The 18,503-nt window shown below is 39.6% G+C and overlaps 1 protein-coding gene across 1 annotated transcript; it reads right to left on the reverse strand.

Annotated features, from left to right (window-relative positions):
- Positions 1–706: 706 nt before the first annotated feature.
- On the reverse strand, positions 707–2,083 carry LOC143582284 (uncharacterized). Its single transcript, XM_077064890.1, has 2 exons — positions 1,348–2,083; positions 707–1,242 (listed from the first exon to the last, which is right to left on the reverse strand). Exons 1-2 carry the CDS (start codon positions 2,081–2,083, stop codon positions 707–709), a joined length of 1,272 nt encoding a protein of 423 aa, XP_076921005.1.
- Positions 2,084–18,503: the final 16,420 nt, after the last annotated feature.

Consider the following 18,503-nt stretch of genomic DNA (forward strand, 5'->3'; position numbering starts at 1 on the left):
TCAATGGTACCGCTATTCTAGAAAAATTTTGTATGAATCTTCTATAGTAACCGGCTAACCCTAAAAAACTTCGAACTTGCGTTGGGGTCTTGGGTTTCTCCCATTTCATAATGGCTTCTATCTTGGCTGGATCTACTTGACTTCCTTTCTCGTTTACAATATGTCCAAGAAATTGTACTTCGGACAGCCAGAACTCACACTTAGAAAATTTCACGTAAAGCTTTTTTTTCCTTAATCTTTTCAGTATGGTCTTCAAATGAGCTTGATGTTCTTATTTCGTCTTGGAATATATTAGAATGTCATCAATGAAAACGATAACAAATTTGTCCAAATATGGCTTACAGATTCGGTTCATCATATCCATAAAAGCTGCCGGAGCATTTGTGAGTCCAAAAGGCATAACAGTGAACTCATAATGTCCGGATCGGGTTCTGAATGCTGTCTTGGATATATCTTCTTCTTGAACTTTCAGTTAATGATACCCGGACCTTAGATCAATTTTGGAAAAACAACTTGCCCCTTGTAGCTGATAGAAGAGATCATCTATTCTTGGGAGTGGGTATCGATTTTTGATCGTCACTTTATTCAATTCTTGGTAGTCGATACACATTCTCATGGATCCGTCTTTCTTCTTTACGAACAGAATCGGAGCTCCCTAAGGTGAAGAACTCAGCTGAATAAATCCCTTCTCCAATAATTCATCCAATTACTTCTTTAATTCTTTCATTTCGGTTGGTGCTAATATATAAGGAGATTTAGCAATTGGAGCCGTTCCCGGAACTAAATCTATCTTGAATTCAACTTCGAGATCCGGTGGAATTCCAGGCAACTCATCAGGGAATACATCCTTGAACTCTAAGACAATTGGAACCTCTTCTATTTTCTTAGACTCAGGCTCTTTGGTTACATAAGCCATAAATGCTAAGCAACCTTTACCCAAACAATGACTTGCATTTATTTTTGAAATAATTCCAATTTTACCAGAATCCTTATCGCCAGCTATTCGAATAATCTTCCTATTGGGAGTTAAGATTTCTATAGCCTTTTCATTACATAATATTCTGGCTTGATTGGTAGCTAACCAATCCATTCCTAAAATAACATCAAAGCCGGCTAACTCCATAGGTAATAATTGAACTGGCATATCATGTCCGGTTAAGGAAATACAACTACTTAATAATTCAGATATTTTGATTAAAGACCCATTAGACATTTCTACTTTATATTGATTATTTAGCTTAGCTAGAGGTTCATTTAATAGATCACAGAATTTATAATCTATAAAACTTTGATTTGCTCCTGAATCAAACAAAACTCTAGCATAAATGTTATTGATAAGAAATGTACCAGTAATTACATCTAGTAATTCTCCCGCCTTTTGAGTGTTAAGCATAAAGGCGCGGGCATTCCCCTTTCTTCCTTCATTTCTGGCACCACTTCCACTGGTGCCTCCAACCACTGGTTTTTTCTTAGTGCATTCTGCACTGAAATGTCCTTTCTCACCGCATTCAAAACAAACGATCAGCTTCTTTCTACAATTTTCCTCCTCGTGTCCCGGTCTTTTACAGAAGTTACATGTCGAAAATGGATCAAATTTTCGAACATCAGTCCTCACAGTTGGCCCCATACACCTCCCATCATGTCTCTTTCCACAGTTTTTGCACAGTGGTCGATTGAAAACCATCGTCTTTTCGTTGCCTTTTCCAAACTTCTGCCTACCATCATTTTCCCTCTTTTTCTCCACTACACCTTTCTTTTCTTCATCTCTGTTTCTGATCATACTTTCCATTAGATACCCTGCTAATTCAACAGCAGACTCAATGGTAGCAGGCATGTGTGATCTTACATGATCACGGATTTCCTTTGGCAAACCATAAATGTATCTGGTCACTTTGTTGTATTCGGGCGTGACCAAATGTGGTACCAGTCTACAATACTCTAAGAATTTGGTATTGTATTCCTTAAGATTCGTACCAATGACCTTGTGATTCCAAAGCTTAGTTTGGATTTGATCCACCTCATGAATGGGACAGAATCTTTGCTTGATTAACTCTTTAAAAGTCTTCCAATCCAGGGTATACATGTTACTCTTTCCCTTGATCTCAATTAACGTATTCCACCACTCCAGCGCCTCTCATTTGAACATCTGAGAAGAGTACTGGATACTTTCCTCCTCGGTGCAATTACTTAAAATCACTATGGATTCCATCTCCTCAATCCATCTGAGAGTAGTTATTGCTCCTTTATCCCCATAGAATTCTTTTGGTTTATTACTTGAAAATCTTGAAGGTACATCCCCTGCTAACTTTTGCTCTTTTTGTTTTGCTCGGGACGTGTTCAGCAGTGGAACTTTCATAGCCTTCTTGTTTCTTTTCCTTCTCATTTTTTGTCTTTTCAGTTTCCTTTCTTTTTGAATGTACCAATATGCTATGGATTGGCTGCGTTTGTTTTACTGATTTTGATTTGGCTAAACTTTTGGAATTTGTTGTGTGATCTTGCACCATTTTAATTAACGGAGTTACGGCTTCCTTGATTAGCGGGGAAACCGTTTCTTTTATCATATCACGAATGCCTCCAATATATTCTTCCGGAATTGAATAATTATTATTTTCAGGGGTCTTTTCTTTGTTAGCATGAGTCCCTCGGCTTACTCGGGTTTCTTGTTGTTCAGACATTCTGTGAATCACATAAATACATGGATTTAAAACACAAAACACAGGCTTTTATTCATAACAGTACAGAAGGATAGAAAAATACAACATGTTTAACATTAATTATATAATCCTAATCCTTGGCCCATTTCTTAACTAGGCTCTTCATTTTGTCACACTTCTTGATGATCTTGTTGCTTATCTTTTTCTTTTTAACCCTCTCGTTTCTTAGTTCGTCCATTACCGAGTTAGGAGGGTTAGGATATCCTACGGGTGCAGATGCAAAAGGAAAAAGATAAGCGGTTCCCTTGGATACATGTGAGCATTTGCTACATAAGTCTGCATTTCTTCATCGGGAATATTCGTTGTTTAGAACTCCTCGATGAGATGGGCCTCCTCCCGTATCTCGTTTGCTTGTTCAGCCTCAGTCGGCATAGGACCTTGGTATGGTGGAAAACCAAGAACATTAGAATAGTGGATTGGTCCTTGGGTTGGTCTTGCTAGAATTTGGGCACCTGGTGGCGGTGATCCAAAATGCCACAGACTCTGGTTGGAATGACAATTCATCAAGCTAGAGGATTCAGTACTTGTTTCTTGTTTTACCGTACTCCGAACTTCCATATCATATGGATAGTAGTTCGGGGTGCTAGTCAGCGGAACACTTTCTGAAGTGTCACTTGATATTTCAATTGGCATCTCGGGGCTTCCCGGGGGATATATTGGTTGGCTTCCGTAAGCCAAGTAGGGATCGATTTGATCAACAAGATACCGGTTCATCTGATTCATCAGATTTGGATTCACCGGGTTATTAAAGTTATTCAGATCAGCCGGGTTTGTGTACACCGGTTCAGTTGGGTTCACTACTACAGTTGGCCACTTAGGACCAAAATTTGTGCTATATCTATCAGACGGCTCAGCATCGGGGGCAGGATTTGACCTCCTTGCAACCCGACGTTTTTGTCCGTAATAATTTGTATATAGCATCTACATATATATAAACTTAGGGATAGGCAGACTACCAATCATAACTTATCCCTACTTATTAAATAAATGGTTAAAGCTTAGGTACTAATTTATATTAATACCTAATTCGCTAACACCGATGGCTCTTATACCAACCTGTCACACTCTGATCCAGGGCCTAGAGGTGTGACTAACAGTTGGTACTGTTTTGTAAATATATCAGAGTAGCGGGTTCATTTTAGCGGAAGTCTTTAAATATTTTAAAATATTAATTTACATTATCAAAATTACTCGGGAATTAAACACCCGAGTTGCAGTTTTACAAACAGTGATATTATTAATACAAGGATTTATAATATTCAAAAACGAGCCATCTCGAGCGATCTTCTATGACTCCAATCCTTGTATACCATCTATTGTCATCTAATTACCTGCAAGGGTGGGAAAAACACGTCAGCTATATGCTGGTGAAACGTTGACTCAATAAAACATTTATAATAGTAGTTAAATACAAACATAGTTTTCTGTTTCACAAACTCAGCAAGAATGCTTGTCCATTCCCGAGATTTGTACCACCGGCCTACACACACAATTCAAAGGTTCCCCGATTACATAGCCCCTATTCGGAGACAACCTTCCCCTAGGCTATGTAACCCTTACGGAGAACTGGTTATGACTGACTTGGTTTTGTATGCCAATTATTAGTTATGTTTTGATCCAGACACATATGTATTCGGTCTGAGTTGCTTTTTATTATCTATTTTGTATTATAACGATTTTAGAGATTTTATCTCACGCAAACATTTATCAGACTCTTTGTAATAAACAACCTGTCTATTACAAGAGTAAAATCAGTTCAGACAGTAAAAGGTTAACGTGTTCACTTTACATTATCAGTTGGAAATATCAAACTCCTTGTCTTTAGTATGCTATTAAACTATATATCATAATAGGTTCGCATAAGTACCTAGTTGGTAATATTCAGCAGACTTTAAGCCTGTTTTAGTTCAGCAGATTCGAGGTCTAATCAGCAGACTGAAAGTCTGATTCAGTTCAGCAGACTCGAGGTCTGATCAGCAGACTCTTAGGTCTGACCAAACCTTAGTGTAGTTATATGATGTTCGGATACTTTGTATATATATTAGTGTATTAATTATGTAGTTTTATTTAGTATATTTGTGAATACGTTATACGAACATTTATGAGCCAAGATCTAGTCGCAAATCGATATGTTAAGTCTTGTTCATTCAATACGTTAAATGATGATTACGTTACATGAGGAGATACATTATGAGTCTAGAGAGAATCCGGCAGCATAACGGTACATAAACATAAATATGGCACAGATCTCTATGCACATTCACTAGGGAAGGCCTATTTATAGGCAGTCCTCCTCATTCGTTAACATCACTAACGAATGAGGCTTCCCATAGCGAATGACCTCCCATTCGCTAAACATCCTTAGCGAATGGGCATTACTTTAACGAATGAGCCTCCATTCGTAACACAGTAGTAACAAATGAGCTCTTACATTAACGTATATGTCTAGTCTTTAACGAATGAGGCCCATTCGCTAAACATCCTTAGCGAATGTGCCTTTATACATTAATATAAAGACTAAACAACCCCTATCCTATTCGAACAACTGCGGACACCAAATCCGTGCACTAACAAACTCCCCCTTGTCTGTAGCTCTCGAATGCTTTCCAATACTTTAGCATCCAATACTTTAGTCTTCAATACTTTAGCATCCAATACTTTAACGTCGAATACGTTAACAACGAATACGTTAAAGACAGACACTCGTATCCCACATAGTCAGGTTTCAATCTTGAACAAATCAATCACCAATCGAAGAACAAACACAGTCTTGAACTCGGTCAAACATAGCTTGCAATCACATATTACCACCCAAATTGCAGTAATTTTTCAAGAAATCCTTGCAAATGTAGGAAAGATACCAATCGTTTAAACTCTTTGAAAGTTTTATCTCCCCCTTTTCTTGATAAATTAGGCAAGGTTTTGAACAATTCTTCGTAAATCTTTAAGATAATTCTCGTTAACTTAGTCGGTTACTCCCCCTCGGTTCCTCGATATGCGTGAAAAGTTGGCCGAAAAATATGTCACCAAAATTTGCCAGAAGAGTATCCCGCATATTTAAAATATCCCCGAAAAATTTCATTTAAGAAAATTTTCCAAAAATACTCTTTTTTTTTATATTTTTTTTACTATCCTCATACGTTATCCTGTGTAACGATTCCGGCAAATTCAGGTATACCCTAGCCGGAATATACTATTTACGTGTTATTCAATACTGAATATATGAATTATAATGTGTTTATACGAGTATATAAGATTCACAGTACGAATTATACTCGAATATACAGCTAGTCGTATTGAAATTACGATTAATCGATGAACGGTTATTGAAACCCGAACGAATCGGGGATTACATTATAGACGAAATATATAATGATTAGTGATGTGTACGAAGTATTAAAGCTTCGGGCTAAGTGAATTATAGCACAGAAAAAGGATTTCGATTTATTAGTACGTCGGTACGATAAACGAAACCTTTAACATCAAACCAAGCAAGAGACGATCGATCAAGCCGAAAAAGATGCACAATTACCGACAATATGATGTGTTAAGTCAATAAATGTCATGGTTTAAGTTTTTAAAGTTTTTAAATCGGTTTTATATAAATTTAAATTTTAAGCCGAAAAACGACCGTTTTGGCCTCGTTTTGAGCGGAATTAAACGTTTAACCGAAAAACGAACTGAACCAGATTATCCACAACATTATCCGGATTACACAATCCGAATGTGTGGCCAAGGTCGAAGATGTGGGCCCCACCCCACACCTTACTAGGACCGATCGGTCCATGATCACACACACACACACTTCATTTTCTTTTTTCTAAAATCACAACTCCACATTTCTCTCCATCCTTCACTCATTCAACCAAAAACCTTGATTTTTAAGAAGATCCAAAAGGTATAAACATGTTATTATGGTTTGATCTTACTTTTTTAATTCCAAATCATGAGAAAATGAGGTTTCAAGTGAAAAATGGGTGAAAACCCGAGATGAAACCGATTCTTGCATGATCAAGTGATGTATATAAGTTATACAAGGGATCTTGGTCCAAGAAAGGAGTTAAAAGAGTCAAAAACGAATTTTTACGGTTAAAATCTTTGTTTTGATGTCTTAACCGAAACCATGAAAGAAATGGCTTGATTGTGGGTATAACTTGCTTGGTGTGGTGTTGTTGTGCTTGTAGGTGTTGTATCTAGTTGCTAGCAAAGGCTAGAAAGCAAGATCTTTGCGATCTAAAGCTAGAAACACAAGGTAGTTCGGTTTTTCGTATGATTTGTAAGATTTGGACAGATTGTGGTAGACTTAGAGTTGAGTCATGAAATTTCACAGAGATGATCTACACACGAAAATATGAGATCTGTAAAATTTTGGTAATTTTTGGATAAAGGATGAATATTTGGTGAAATTAATGCTCGGTTTTGGCTAAAAATGTTGAAAAATAGCTAAACATCATGAAAAATTCTGGAAAATATCAGATAAGCTTTTTATAACATATAAAAGTCACACACAAAATTTCAGGTCCATTGGAGAAGTCTAAGTAGGCTTCTCGGTAAAACGAGATCTAGGGTTTTCTAGCACGGTTTTGGTAAAAATAGCATGAAAAATGAGTTTTTGGTTCTGTAAAAATTACTGGGAACTATGTGGATGGCAGGAGTCATCCCAGAAAAATTTGGGATTTTTCTAAGGTCGTTTGGTATTTTCGACATATTTGGTGTTTAAATGACGTTTAAAAATAGATAAATAAATGTTAAATATAAAAATTAATTCTGGAAATATTTTTATAAAATTCCTTACTGTCAAAAACTGATTTGTGCAAAATTTCAAGATCCGAGACTAAACGGATAATTATTTGTGCTAAACAGAACATAAAAACAAACTTTTAAAGCATAAAACGCGTAAACCGGCAAAGTTCGCCTAAGCGAGCTGACTGGTGTATAAAAACCCTAAAAATGGACTATTTTCATGAAACTGAGTAAATCAAGTAAAAATAAATCATCCGAAAGTAATTCGGATGATTTGGGTAATTTTACCCGATTTAGTCGTTTCCGGTATATTAAAGACGGAAACGGGCCCCGCGGCCAAACGGGGTGTCTAAACCGAGCTCTAATTTCACCACTTTAATTAAAATATCAATAACAACTATTTTCGGGTCGTATGTGGCCAAACTCATTTTTGAAAACATAAAGACGAATAACCGTGCTAGGCACGCAAAACGAGAAAACAAACTAATGGTAGTTTTGACTAAAGAACTCTAAGTGATATCACAATCTAAGTCCTGAGAAGTGTATCGGGGCTGACATTGTCCCCGGATCGTGTACGGTACTGGGTTAACAGTGTCCCCGGACGTACCGGTTAACACGAATTTAAGTTATATTAATAGAAATTGTGTAGTAACGACTTAGGGATCGTATTACAGATCCGGACAGGTAGCCGTGCCAGTATTACATCTCTGCTCACCAAAAAGGTGAGTTTTCACGAGCCCCTTTTTATTGAACTGTTTTAAATATTTTCCCGGGGCGGAAAGCATGTTTTTATCAAAGTGTTTAAGTACATGCCGATCGCATGGAAATGAATGTATTTATATAATGTTTATTGTACGGGAATCGTACGGTAATGTATTAAGATGGTAATTGTCTGAGTTGCTAATATTGTAAGGCCCGAAACAGTGTTCTGGGTTAAAAGTGTCCCCAGAGGTTATTAAATGTATTTCTGGGTTAACAGTGTTCCCAGAGGCTATTAAATGTATTTCTGGGTTAACAGTGTCCCCAGAGGTTATTAAATGTATTTCTGGGTTAACAGTGTCCCCAGAGGTTATTAAATGTGTTTCTGGGTTAACAGTGTCCCCAGAGGTTATTAAAAGTGTTTCTGGGTTAACAGAGTTTTCACTTGTAGGCTCAGCATAATTACATCATTAATTTATGATTATTAAAATGATTTGTCATGGTTTACTTAAATTAGTGAAACTCACCAACTTTTCGTAGTTGATCCGTTTTCTTTACATGCTTTCTAGGTACACCCAAATTGGAATGAGTGATACGTGCTTGATGATGTGTGCTATTTTGTGGAAGCTTAAGAGTTTATATTTTGTATTAAACATGTTAACGTAATGTTGGTAAAACTTATGTGATAACGCCTAGTCGGTAACGAAACTCGGAACAATGTAATACGTTTAAATTATTGTAGTGGTGTTTTCTTTATAAGCAATGCTGTTGATATCAGATGTGTTTGTTGCATCCCGTGTACGTTTCCGCTGCGGTTACGGGGTGTTACAGAACTTGGTATCAGAGCCATTGGTTATAAAGAATTAGGATGTCTTTAAAAGATACCTAAAATATAACCAGTAGCTCAAGTGTTATAGGATCTGAATATCAACTAATAATTTATTGTGACGAGGTCTGGATGAACTTGGATGGACAAGTGAGTTATTATGGTCCGGAACATAATAACAGACTTGTCCGCACGAGGTAATTCAGGGGAAGTCACGGGGGACTTTAATAGGTAAAATTGGCAACATATGTGCAAATATATGATAATATTGTGTGTGGTCAAGTTGTATAAGTAAGTGTATATTAATTTGATTACGATTTACACTATGGAAAGAACTATATGTTTGTTAACTTGTGTGCAGGTTAGAATGTCAAGAACACCTAGTGTATCGATGGAGGAGGACCCGGAGGAAGTCAGCTCCGGGAACTCTGGGAGCCTCCCCGTATCATCCAGCTCTGAGCCTAGCGAGGCTAGTGTTAGGAGCTCTAGCCAGTCCTCCCCTGCCAGGATTGCTAGATCTCCTACCCCACCCGCACCACAGACCGTCCCTATCCCTCCCGGATTCGGACCCCGCCTCACGGCGCGGATCAGTGTTCGCAGGTCCCACCTACCTCGCCCCCACCCAGACCTGCTACCCGCAGGGGCGAGTCCTCCCGCTCCCAGCCCGAGCCTGTGACTCCACCTATGTGGGGTCTCCCAAGACAGGAGAGGGACGCGGCGGCGTGGCTACGAGTGCTCACCGAACAGGTGAATGAGCACTCCGCCGCCTTGACGGTGGGGGTACAGAGGCGGATGTACCTAGGGGACTGCATACTGGACCACCAGTATGCGATTTCGCAGCTGAAGAGGGAGTGCTCATACTCCCAGTGGATGATCGGCCGGATGGAGACGCGGATCCGGGTTATGCTGGCTGTGATGGTGGTGTTGGTGGCGGTGTTGGTGGGTTTGGTATACCACCGTGTTTAGTTGTGTTAGGATGGGAGTAGACAGGGACCGCTTTTTGATACTCTGTGTAAGCAGTTAGTGGTGATGCTAACATAGAGTGAATCTTGGGTAGTTATAATACAACCACTGGCCCTTAGGGGGTCTCTTTTGGGGTATATCGTTATAGATACTTTTGGGTATCATTCAAGCACTGACCCATTGTGGGTTATGTCGAGATGATGCCGACATAGGCCCTATGTATGAAAACTTAACTTATGTAATGATGACAGGAAACGTATGTGAACTGACATGGATGTAAAATGTACTAATGTTTATTAATGAATGGAATGTTTGTTGTGTTTTATGATTGGAACTTGTATTAATTATATATATTTTCTTGATGTTGTGTAGAATGGCACCAAAACGTTCAGCCCAATTGTCGGAAGTGGACGTCAGCCGTTTGATTGCTCAACAGTTAGAGGCGGCGATACCGGATATAGTATCGCGCATCGCCGCCAGTATTAACAATTCGACCAATCCAGCCCCTCCGAGCAATCAAACGACCACCAATAATGACGGGGAACAAAATGTTAATCCTCCACAGAATGATAACACGATTCCGAGTAATGACGCACCGCCTAGGGTGGTCGTTACAGACAGTAATGGCCCTATACCTACGGTAGAGACGAACCGTACTGAACCGATTCGTGCATCCAGGGGATGTTCGATCAAAGACTTTATGTTGTACAAACCTCTAGAGTTTAGCGGGTCTGAAGGACCAAATGGGTTGGTTAAGTGGATGGAGAAAATAGAATCCGTTGTGAATATCAGCAACTGCCTCGAGGATTGTGTTGTTAAGTATGCTACCTGCACATTCACGGACCATGCCTTGACATGGTGGAACACGATAGTGCAGACCCGGGGTCAGGCGGCGACAAACCGCATGACCTGGACAGAGCTCAAGGCTCTTGTACTGGAACACTTCTGCCCGAAGAACGAATTGCAAAAGTTAGAAAATGAATTGTGGAACCTGGAAATGCAGGGGGCAGACCATTTGGGTTATACGAACCGGTTTAATGAGTTGTCGCGTTTGGTACCATGGTTGGTCACCCCAGAGTCGAAGAGGGTTGAGAGTTATATTTGAGGGCTAACTCCCGTTGTAAGGAGTATAGTCAATTCTGGGGGACACCAGACGTATGAGGGTGCGGTGACGCAAGCTGGTATCGTCACGTATGATTTCGTAAGGAGCGGGTCACTGAAGGTGGCGGGAGAGTCCGCTGGGGGAAAGCGGGGTACACATGACCATAGGATCCAGGAAAAGCAGCAAGGTAAACGTGCTAGGCCCACTGCCCAGAACTACGACATGACTAGTTCAGGCGGAAGGCAGGAACCGCAGAGGGGAACGTTTCCTAAGTGTGGGAAATGCGGTTACCACCATGGTGGCATGTGCAAAGAAGTGGTGTGCCACCGGTGCGGCAGGATTGGGCACTACGCACCGAGTTGTAGGACAAACCTGAACAACTTGAACCGGCAACCGCAACCTATCCGTGCGCAGCCATTTAGGACCCAATCAGCCCGACAACAAAACCCACAAGGAAATCAAGTGATGACCACCAGTCGTGCTTGCTTTGAATGCGGTGGCACAGATCACTTCAAGAGAAACTGTCCGAAGCTGAACCAGGGAGGAAATGGGTGGCAAACCGCGGGTCGGGCATCGTCGTCCAATCCGGCGCGAGGCCGAGCATTCGTGATGGGGGCGAACGAGGCACGCCAGGACCCCAGCGTAGTGACAGGTACATTCCTCGTCTCTGATCATTACGCTTCTGTATTATTTGATACAGGCGCCGATAGAAGTTTTGTTTCCGTTAAATTCCTGTCGATAGCAAACCTTCCAATTGGTGAAACCATAGAGCCTTACATCGTAGAAGTCGCTAACGGTAAAACCATGATAGTTAATCAGATAGTTCGGAATTGCCCTTTTCTTCTGAACGAACAATCCTTTCTGATTGACTTGTTACCGGTAGAATTGGGTAGTTTTGACGTGATAGTGGGAATGGATTGGTTAGCACGTAACAAGGTAGAAATAAACTGTGAAAAGAAAATCGTCAAGATCCGGGTGTCGGATGACGAAGAGGTATTAGTGCAGGGTGAGAAGTCGGGCAATATGATACCGTTTATATCCCACCTCAAGGTGTTAAAATATATACGCCAGGGATGCGTGGCGTATCTAGCGAGCTTGACGGCCACGGATCCTGAGGAAAAACGGGTGGACGATATCCCAGTGGTACGTGAATTTCCACAAGTTTTCCCAGAGGAACTTCCTGGATTACCGCCAACCCGACAGGTCGAATTCAGGATCAATTTATTGCCTCAAGCTGGCCCTGTTGCTAAGGCGCCCTACCGACTTGCACCATCCGAGATGCAAGAATTATCCAACCAGTTGCAAGAATTGTTGGATAAAGGATTTATACGTCCCAGTTATTCCCCGTGGGGTGCTCCTGTACTATTCGTGAAAAAGAAGGACGGGAGCCTTAGAATGTGCATTGATTACAGGGAGTTGAACAAGTTGACAATCAAAAATAGGTATCCTCTCCCCCGAATCGATGATCTGTTCGACCAACTACAAGGTGCGAGCTACTTCTCAAAAATAGATCTTAGATCGGGATACCATCAGGTTAGAATTCAGGAGGAGGATATCCCAAAAACCGCATTCCGGACTCGCTACGGCCATTACGAGTTCTTAGTTATGCCTTTCGGGCTAACAAATCCGCCAACATTGTTCATGGATCTCATGAATCGAGTCTGTAAACCCTACCTCGAGAAATTCGTCATCGTGTTTATTGACGATATTTTGATATACTCGAAGAGTAAAGAAGAGCACGAGCAACACTTAAGATTAATTTTAGAGCTTCTAAATCAGGAGAAGTTGTATGCAAAATTCTCCAAGTGTAACTTCTGGTTACAAGAAGTGCAATTCCTTGGTCACGTTATAAACCATCAAGGAATACACGTTGATCCAAGTAAGGTTGAAGCAGTTAAGAATTGGCAAGCGCCTAAATCGCCAAAGGAAATCCGCCAATTCTTAGGCTTAGCTGGATATTATCGTCGATTTATAGAGAACTTTTCCAGCATCGCCCAACCTTTAACCCTTCTGACCCAAAAAGATCGAAAGTATGAATGGGGTGAAGAGCAGGAAACGGCGTTTCAAACGCTAAAACAAAGATTGTGCCAAGCGCCGATCTTAAGTCTCCCCGACGGAGACGATGGTTTTGTCGTGTATTGTGACGCATCCCGGAGAGGGTTAGGATGCGTGTTGATGCAAAATAATAAGGTTATAGCCTATGCTTCTCGACAGTTAAAAATACACGAGAAAAATTACACTACTCATGACTTAGAACTGGGAGCAGTTATCTTCGCACTTAAAATCTGGAGACATTATCTCTACGGTACAAAGTGCACCATCTTCACCGATCATAAAAGTTTGCAACACATATTCGATCAGAAAGAACTGAATATGAGGCAACGAAGATGGGTCGAGTTGTTAAGTGACTATGACTGTGACATCCGTTATCACCCCGGCAAGGCTAACGTCGTAGCCGATGCCCTGAGTAGGAAGGATCGGGTTAAGCCATTGCGAGTGCGAGCACTGGAAATGATAGTCCAGTCGAACCTTTCGGACCTGGTTCGAGTCGCTCAACGCGAAGCGTTGAAAGAGGAACAATTGGGAAAAGAGGGACTTTACGGTAACGAGAAGAATTGGGAAAAGAATTTCGTTTTTCGGTTAAATGTGTTAAGTCAATAAATGTCATGGTTTAAGTTTTTAAAGTTTTTAAATCAGTTTTATATAAATTTAAATTTTAAGCCGAAAAACGACCGTTTTGGCCTCGTTTTGAGCGGAATTAAACGTTTAACCGAAAAACGAACTGAACCAGATTATCCACAACATTATCCGGATTACACAATCCGAATGTGTGGCCAAGGTCGAAGATGTGGGCCCCACCCCACACCTTACTAGGACCGATCGGTCCATGATCACACACACACACACTTCATTTTCTTTTTTCTAAAATCACAACTCCACATTTCTCTCCATCCTTCACTCATTCAACCAAAAACCTTGATTTTTAAGAAGATCCACAAGGTATAAACATGTTATTATGGTTTGATCTTACTTTTTTAATTCCAAATCATGAGAAAATGAGGTTTCAAGTGAAAAATGGGTGAAAACCCGAGATGAAACCGATTCTTGCATGATCAAGTGATGTATATAAGTTATACAAGGGATCTTGGTCCAAGAAAGGAGTTAAAAGAGTCAAAAACGAATTTTTACGGTTAAAATCTTTGTTTTGATGTCTTAACCGAAACCATGAAAGAAATGGCTTGATTGTGGGTATAACTTGCTTGGTGTGGTGTTGTTGTGCTTGTAGGTGTTGTATCTAGTTGCTAGCAAAGGCTAGAAAGCAAGATCTTTGCGATCTAAAGCTAGAAACACAAGGTAGTTCGGTTTTTCGTATGATTTGTAAGATTTGGACAGATTGTGGTAGACTTAGAGTTGAGTCATGAAATTTCACAGAGATGATCTACACATGAAAATATGAGATCTGTGAAATTTTGGTAATTTTTGGATAAAGGATGAATATTTGGTGAATTTAATGCTCGGTTTTGGCTAAAAATGGTGAAAAATAGCTAAACATTATGAAAAATTCTGGAAAATTTCAGATAAGCTTTTTATAACATATAAAAGTCACACACAAAATTTCAGGTCCATTGGAGAAGTTTAAGTAGGCTTTTCGGTAAAACGAGATCTAGGGTTTTCTAGCTCGGTTTTGGTAAAAATAGCATGAAAAATGAGTTTTTGGTTCTGTAAAAATTACTGGGAACTATGTGGATGGCAGGAGTCATCCCAGAAAAATTTGGGATTTTTCTAAGGTCGTTTGGTATTTTCGACATATTTGGTGTTTAAATGACGTTTAAAAATAGATAAATAAATGTTAAATATAAAAATTAATTCCGGAAATATTTTTATAAAATTCCTTACTGTCAAAAACTGATTTGTGCAAAATTTCAAGATCCGAGACTAAACGGATAATTATTTGTGCTAAACAGAACATAAAAACAAACTTTTAAAGCTTAAAACGCGTAAACCGGCAAAGTTCGCCTAAGCGAGCTGACTGGTGTATAAAAACCCTAAAAATGGACTATTTTCATGAAACTGAGTAAATCAAGTAAAAATAAATCATCCGAAAGTAATTCGGATGATTTGGGTAATTTTACCCGATTTAGTCGTTTCCGGTATATTAAAGACGGAAACGGGCCCCGCGGCCAAACGGGGTGTCTAAACCGAGCTCTAATTTCACCACTTTAATTAAAATATCAATAACAACTATTTTCGGGTCGTATGTGGCCAAACTCATTTTTGAAAACATAAAGACGAATAACCGTGCTAGGCACGCAAAACGAGAAAACAAACTAATGGTAGTTTTGACTAAAGAACTCTAAGTGATATCACAATCTAAGTCATGAGAAGTGTATCGGGGTTAACATTGTCCCCGGATCGTGTACGGTACTGGGTTAACAGTGTCCCCGGACGTACCGGTTAACACGAATTTAAGTTATATTAATAGAAATTGTGTAGTAACGACTTAGGGATCGTATTACAGATCCGGACAGGTAGCCGTGCCAGTATTACATCTCTGCTCACCAAAAAGGTGAGTTTTCACGAGCCCCTTTTTATTGAACTGTTTTAAATATTTTCCCGGGGCGGAAAGCATGTTTTTATCAAAGTGTTTAAGTACATGCCGATCGCATGGAAATGAATGTATTTATATAATGTTTATTGTACGGGAATCGTACGGTAATGTATTAAGATGGTAATTGTCTGAGTTGCTAATATTGTTAGGCCCGAAACAGTGTTCTGGGTTAATAGTGTCCCCAGAGGTTATTAAATGTATTTCTGGGTTAGAAGTGTCCCCGGAGGCTCTTAAATGTATTTCTGGGTTAACAGTGTCCCCAGAGGTTATTAAATGTATTTCTGGGTTAACAGTGTCCCCAGAGGTTATTAAATGTGTTTCTGGGTTAACAGAGTTTTCACTTGTAGGCTCAGCATAATTACATCATTAATTTATGATTATTAAAATGATTTGTCATGGTTTACTTAAATTAGTGAAACTCACCAACTATTCGTAGTTGATCCGTTTTCTTTACATGCTTTCTAGGTACACCCAAATTGGAATGAGTGATACGTGCTTGATGATGTGTGCTATTTTGTGGAAGCTTAAGAGTTTATATTTTGTATTAAACATGTTAACGTAATGTTGGTAAAACTTATGTGATAACGCCTAGTCGGTAACGAAACTCGGAACAATGTAATACGTTTAAATTATTGTAGTGGTGTTTTCTTTATAAGCAATGCTGTTGATATCAGATGTGTCTGTTGCATCCCGTGTACGTTTCCGCTGCGGTTACGGGGTGTTACATCCTGGTCTTCATTCACTACAACAGTAGCACATTCGTCCAGCATCCATCCACATTCGTTACTCTTGAACGAATGGGTCTCATTCGTTAATCTCCATAACGAATGTCTTATACGTTAAACCACATTCGTTACATTTGAACGAATGGGTCTCATTCGTTAACTTTTTAACGAATAACCACATACGTTAAACCCTCATTCGTATGAACAGTACACGAATGAGTTTTCATTCGTTAAACACCTCATTTGTATGAACAGTGTATGAATGAAGTTCACATTCGTTAAATTCCAACGAATGTACTCATTCGTAAAACCTCCGTAATGATTGAGTTTAAATTAACGAAAGGGTTGTTGGCAGTTACTGTAGACGCCGGAAAAACGAATCTCGTCGGAAAAATCAGTTACATCGCCAGAAAACGCATATCTTCAGGCTGTAACAATGGCAAATTCTTCAAATCTTCATCAAATCAGCACCAGAATATATCCGTATGCTCGGATTTTGATCAGGAACTCAAATTTAATAACCAATTCGTCATTTAAGCACTGAATCTGATCTAATCAGAATCAAACCATAACTTAATCATCAATGGCAGATTCTTCAATTTGCCATGATTAACCAATTGAATACATTACATAGCTTCGGATTTGCATTCTAAACACGAATTCATCATCAATTCCATCAATCAATCAATGAATTCGGTCCAAATCCGATTATACTTGAAGAACATGAAGAACACGTATCACGAGCAACCGCCGGCTTTGATACCAATTGTGAATACGTTATACGAACGTTTACGAGCCAAGATCTAGTCGCAAATCGATACGTTAAGTCGTGTTCATTCAATACGTTAAATGATGATTACATTACATGATGGAGATACATTATGAGTCTAGAGAGAATCCGGCAGCATAACGGTACATAAACATAAATATGGCACAGATTTCTATGCACATTCACTAGGGAAGGCTTATTTATAAGCAGTCCTCCTCATTCGTTAACATCACTAACGAATGAGGCTTCCCATTGCGAATGACCTCCCATTCGCTAAATATCCTTAGCGAATGGGCATTACTTTAACGAATGAGCCTCCATTCGTTACACAGTAGTAACGAATGAGCTCTTACATTAACGAATATGTCTAGTCTTTAACGAATGAGGCCCATTCGCTAAACATCCTTAGCGAATGTGCCTTTATACATTAATATAAAGACTAAACAACCCCTATCCTATTCGAACAGCTACGGACACCAAATCCGTGCACTAACAATATTGTTAGAATTTTGATACTTCATACGTGCTTTTGTATTTCAGGTCATTGATAGTTAAAGATGTTAAATTAGAAACTTGTACGAGCATGGAATGATAGCTCGAGAAGACTAGAGCACAAGTAGAAGTCTTGGGAAGTGTTAGAAGGATTCGGGGAGAGTTTGGATGAGAAACCTAAAGCCGATGCTAAAACTGAACAAGATGGGGGTTCACAAAAAGCGATCAGGAAGTAAAACGAGCATATCCTGAGCTAGAAAATGAGTTACGGAACCTATAATATATGGATTTTGGGTTTCTCGACGAGAGGAATCCAAAAATGAGGTTACCTACCATCACGTAGCGCGATGGGATTGTGATATGACCATCGCGCTACGCGATGGTCCGCACAAACGGGAAAGTTAGGGTTTTTATGTTATATTCATCTTGACGACCCTAGAGGCCAGAATTCACTATCCAGGCGATTTTTAGAGCAGAAAGGAGGAGAACCATTGATCCCAATCATCTCAAGGTCTTGTGCATGATCCTATCCATCATAACCGAAACCCGAGAGATGACGAGACGCGGCTAGATCCTTCGAGTCATACCCGGGATGTATAGTTTGTAATCTTTCAGTTATTATCTCATGTACTAGAACGATTGATTGTAATTATTTTGTTGTTAATCTATGAGTATTGATGTCTAGTATTATTGTGCACAACGTCATTTTAGGTTTATTTCGATCAGAACGATTAGTGTGCCAGTTGCTATTATAATTTCTTATAGGATTGTTTTGACCTATTAATTGTGAGAAAGCATACGTTTGCCCTTAGTTGAGTCACACTGGCAGGGACCGTTTGATAACCAGTGCCGTGTGTTAGC

Source organism: Bidens hawaiensis, unplaced genomic scaffold, assembly GCF_021521415.1.
Source record: "Bidens hawaiensis isolate Kalapana, Puna unplaced genomic scaffold, B.hawaiensis_p1.1 tig00031516_1, whole genome shotgun sequence".
Taxonomy (NCBI): domain Eukaryota; kingdom Viridiplantae; phylum Streptophyta; class Magnoliopsida; order Asterales; family Asteraceae; genus Bidens; species Bidens hawaiensis.

What these genes read in the sequence shown, in the direction of transcription:
- LOC143582284 (XM_077064890.1), bottom strand. Translation starts at nt 2,083, where the DNA reads ATGTATACCCTGGATTGGAAGACTTTTAAAGAGTTAATCAAGCAAAGA. An exon ending in ATTACTAGATGTAATTACTG is followed by an intron (nt 1,243 to 1,347) that starts GTACATTTCTTA and finishes ATGAACCTCTAG; the next exon opens with CTAAGCTAAATAATCAATAT.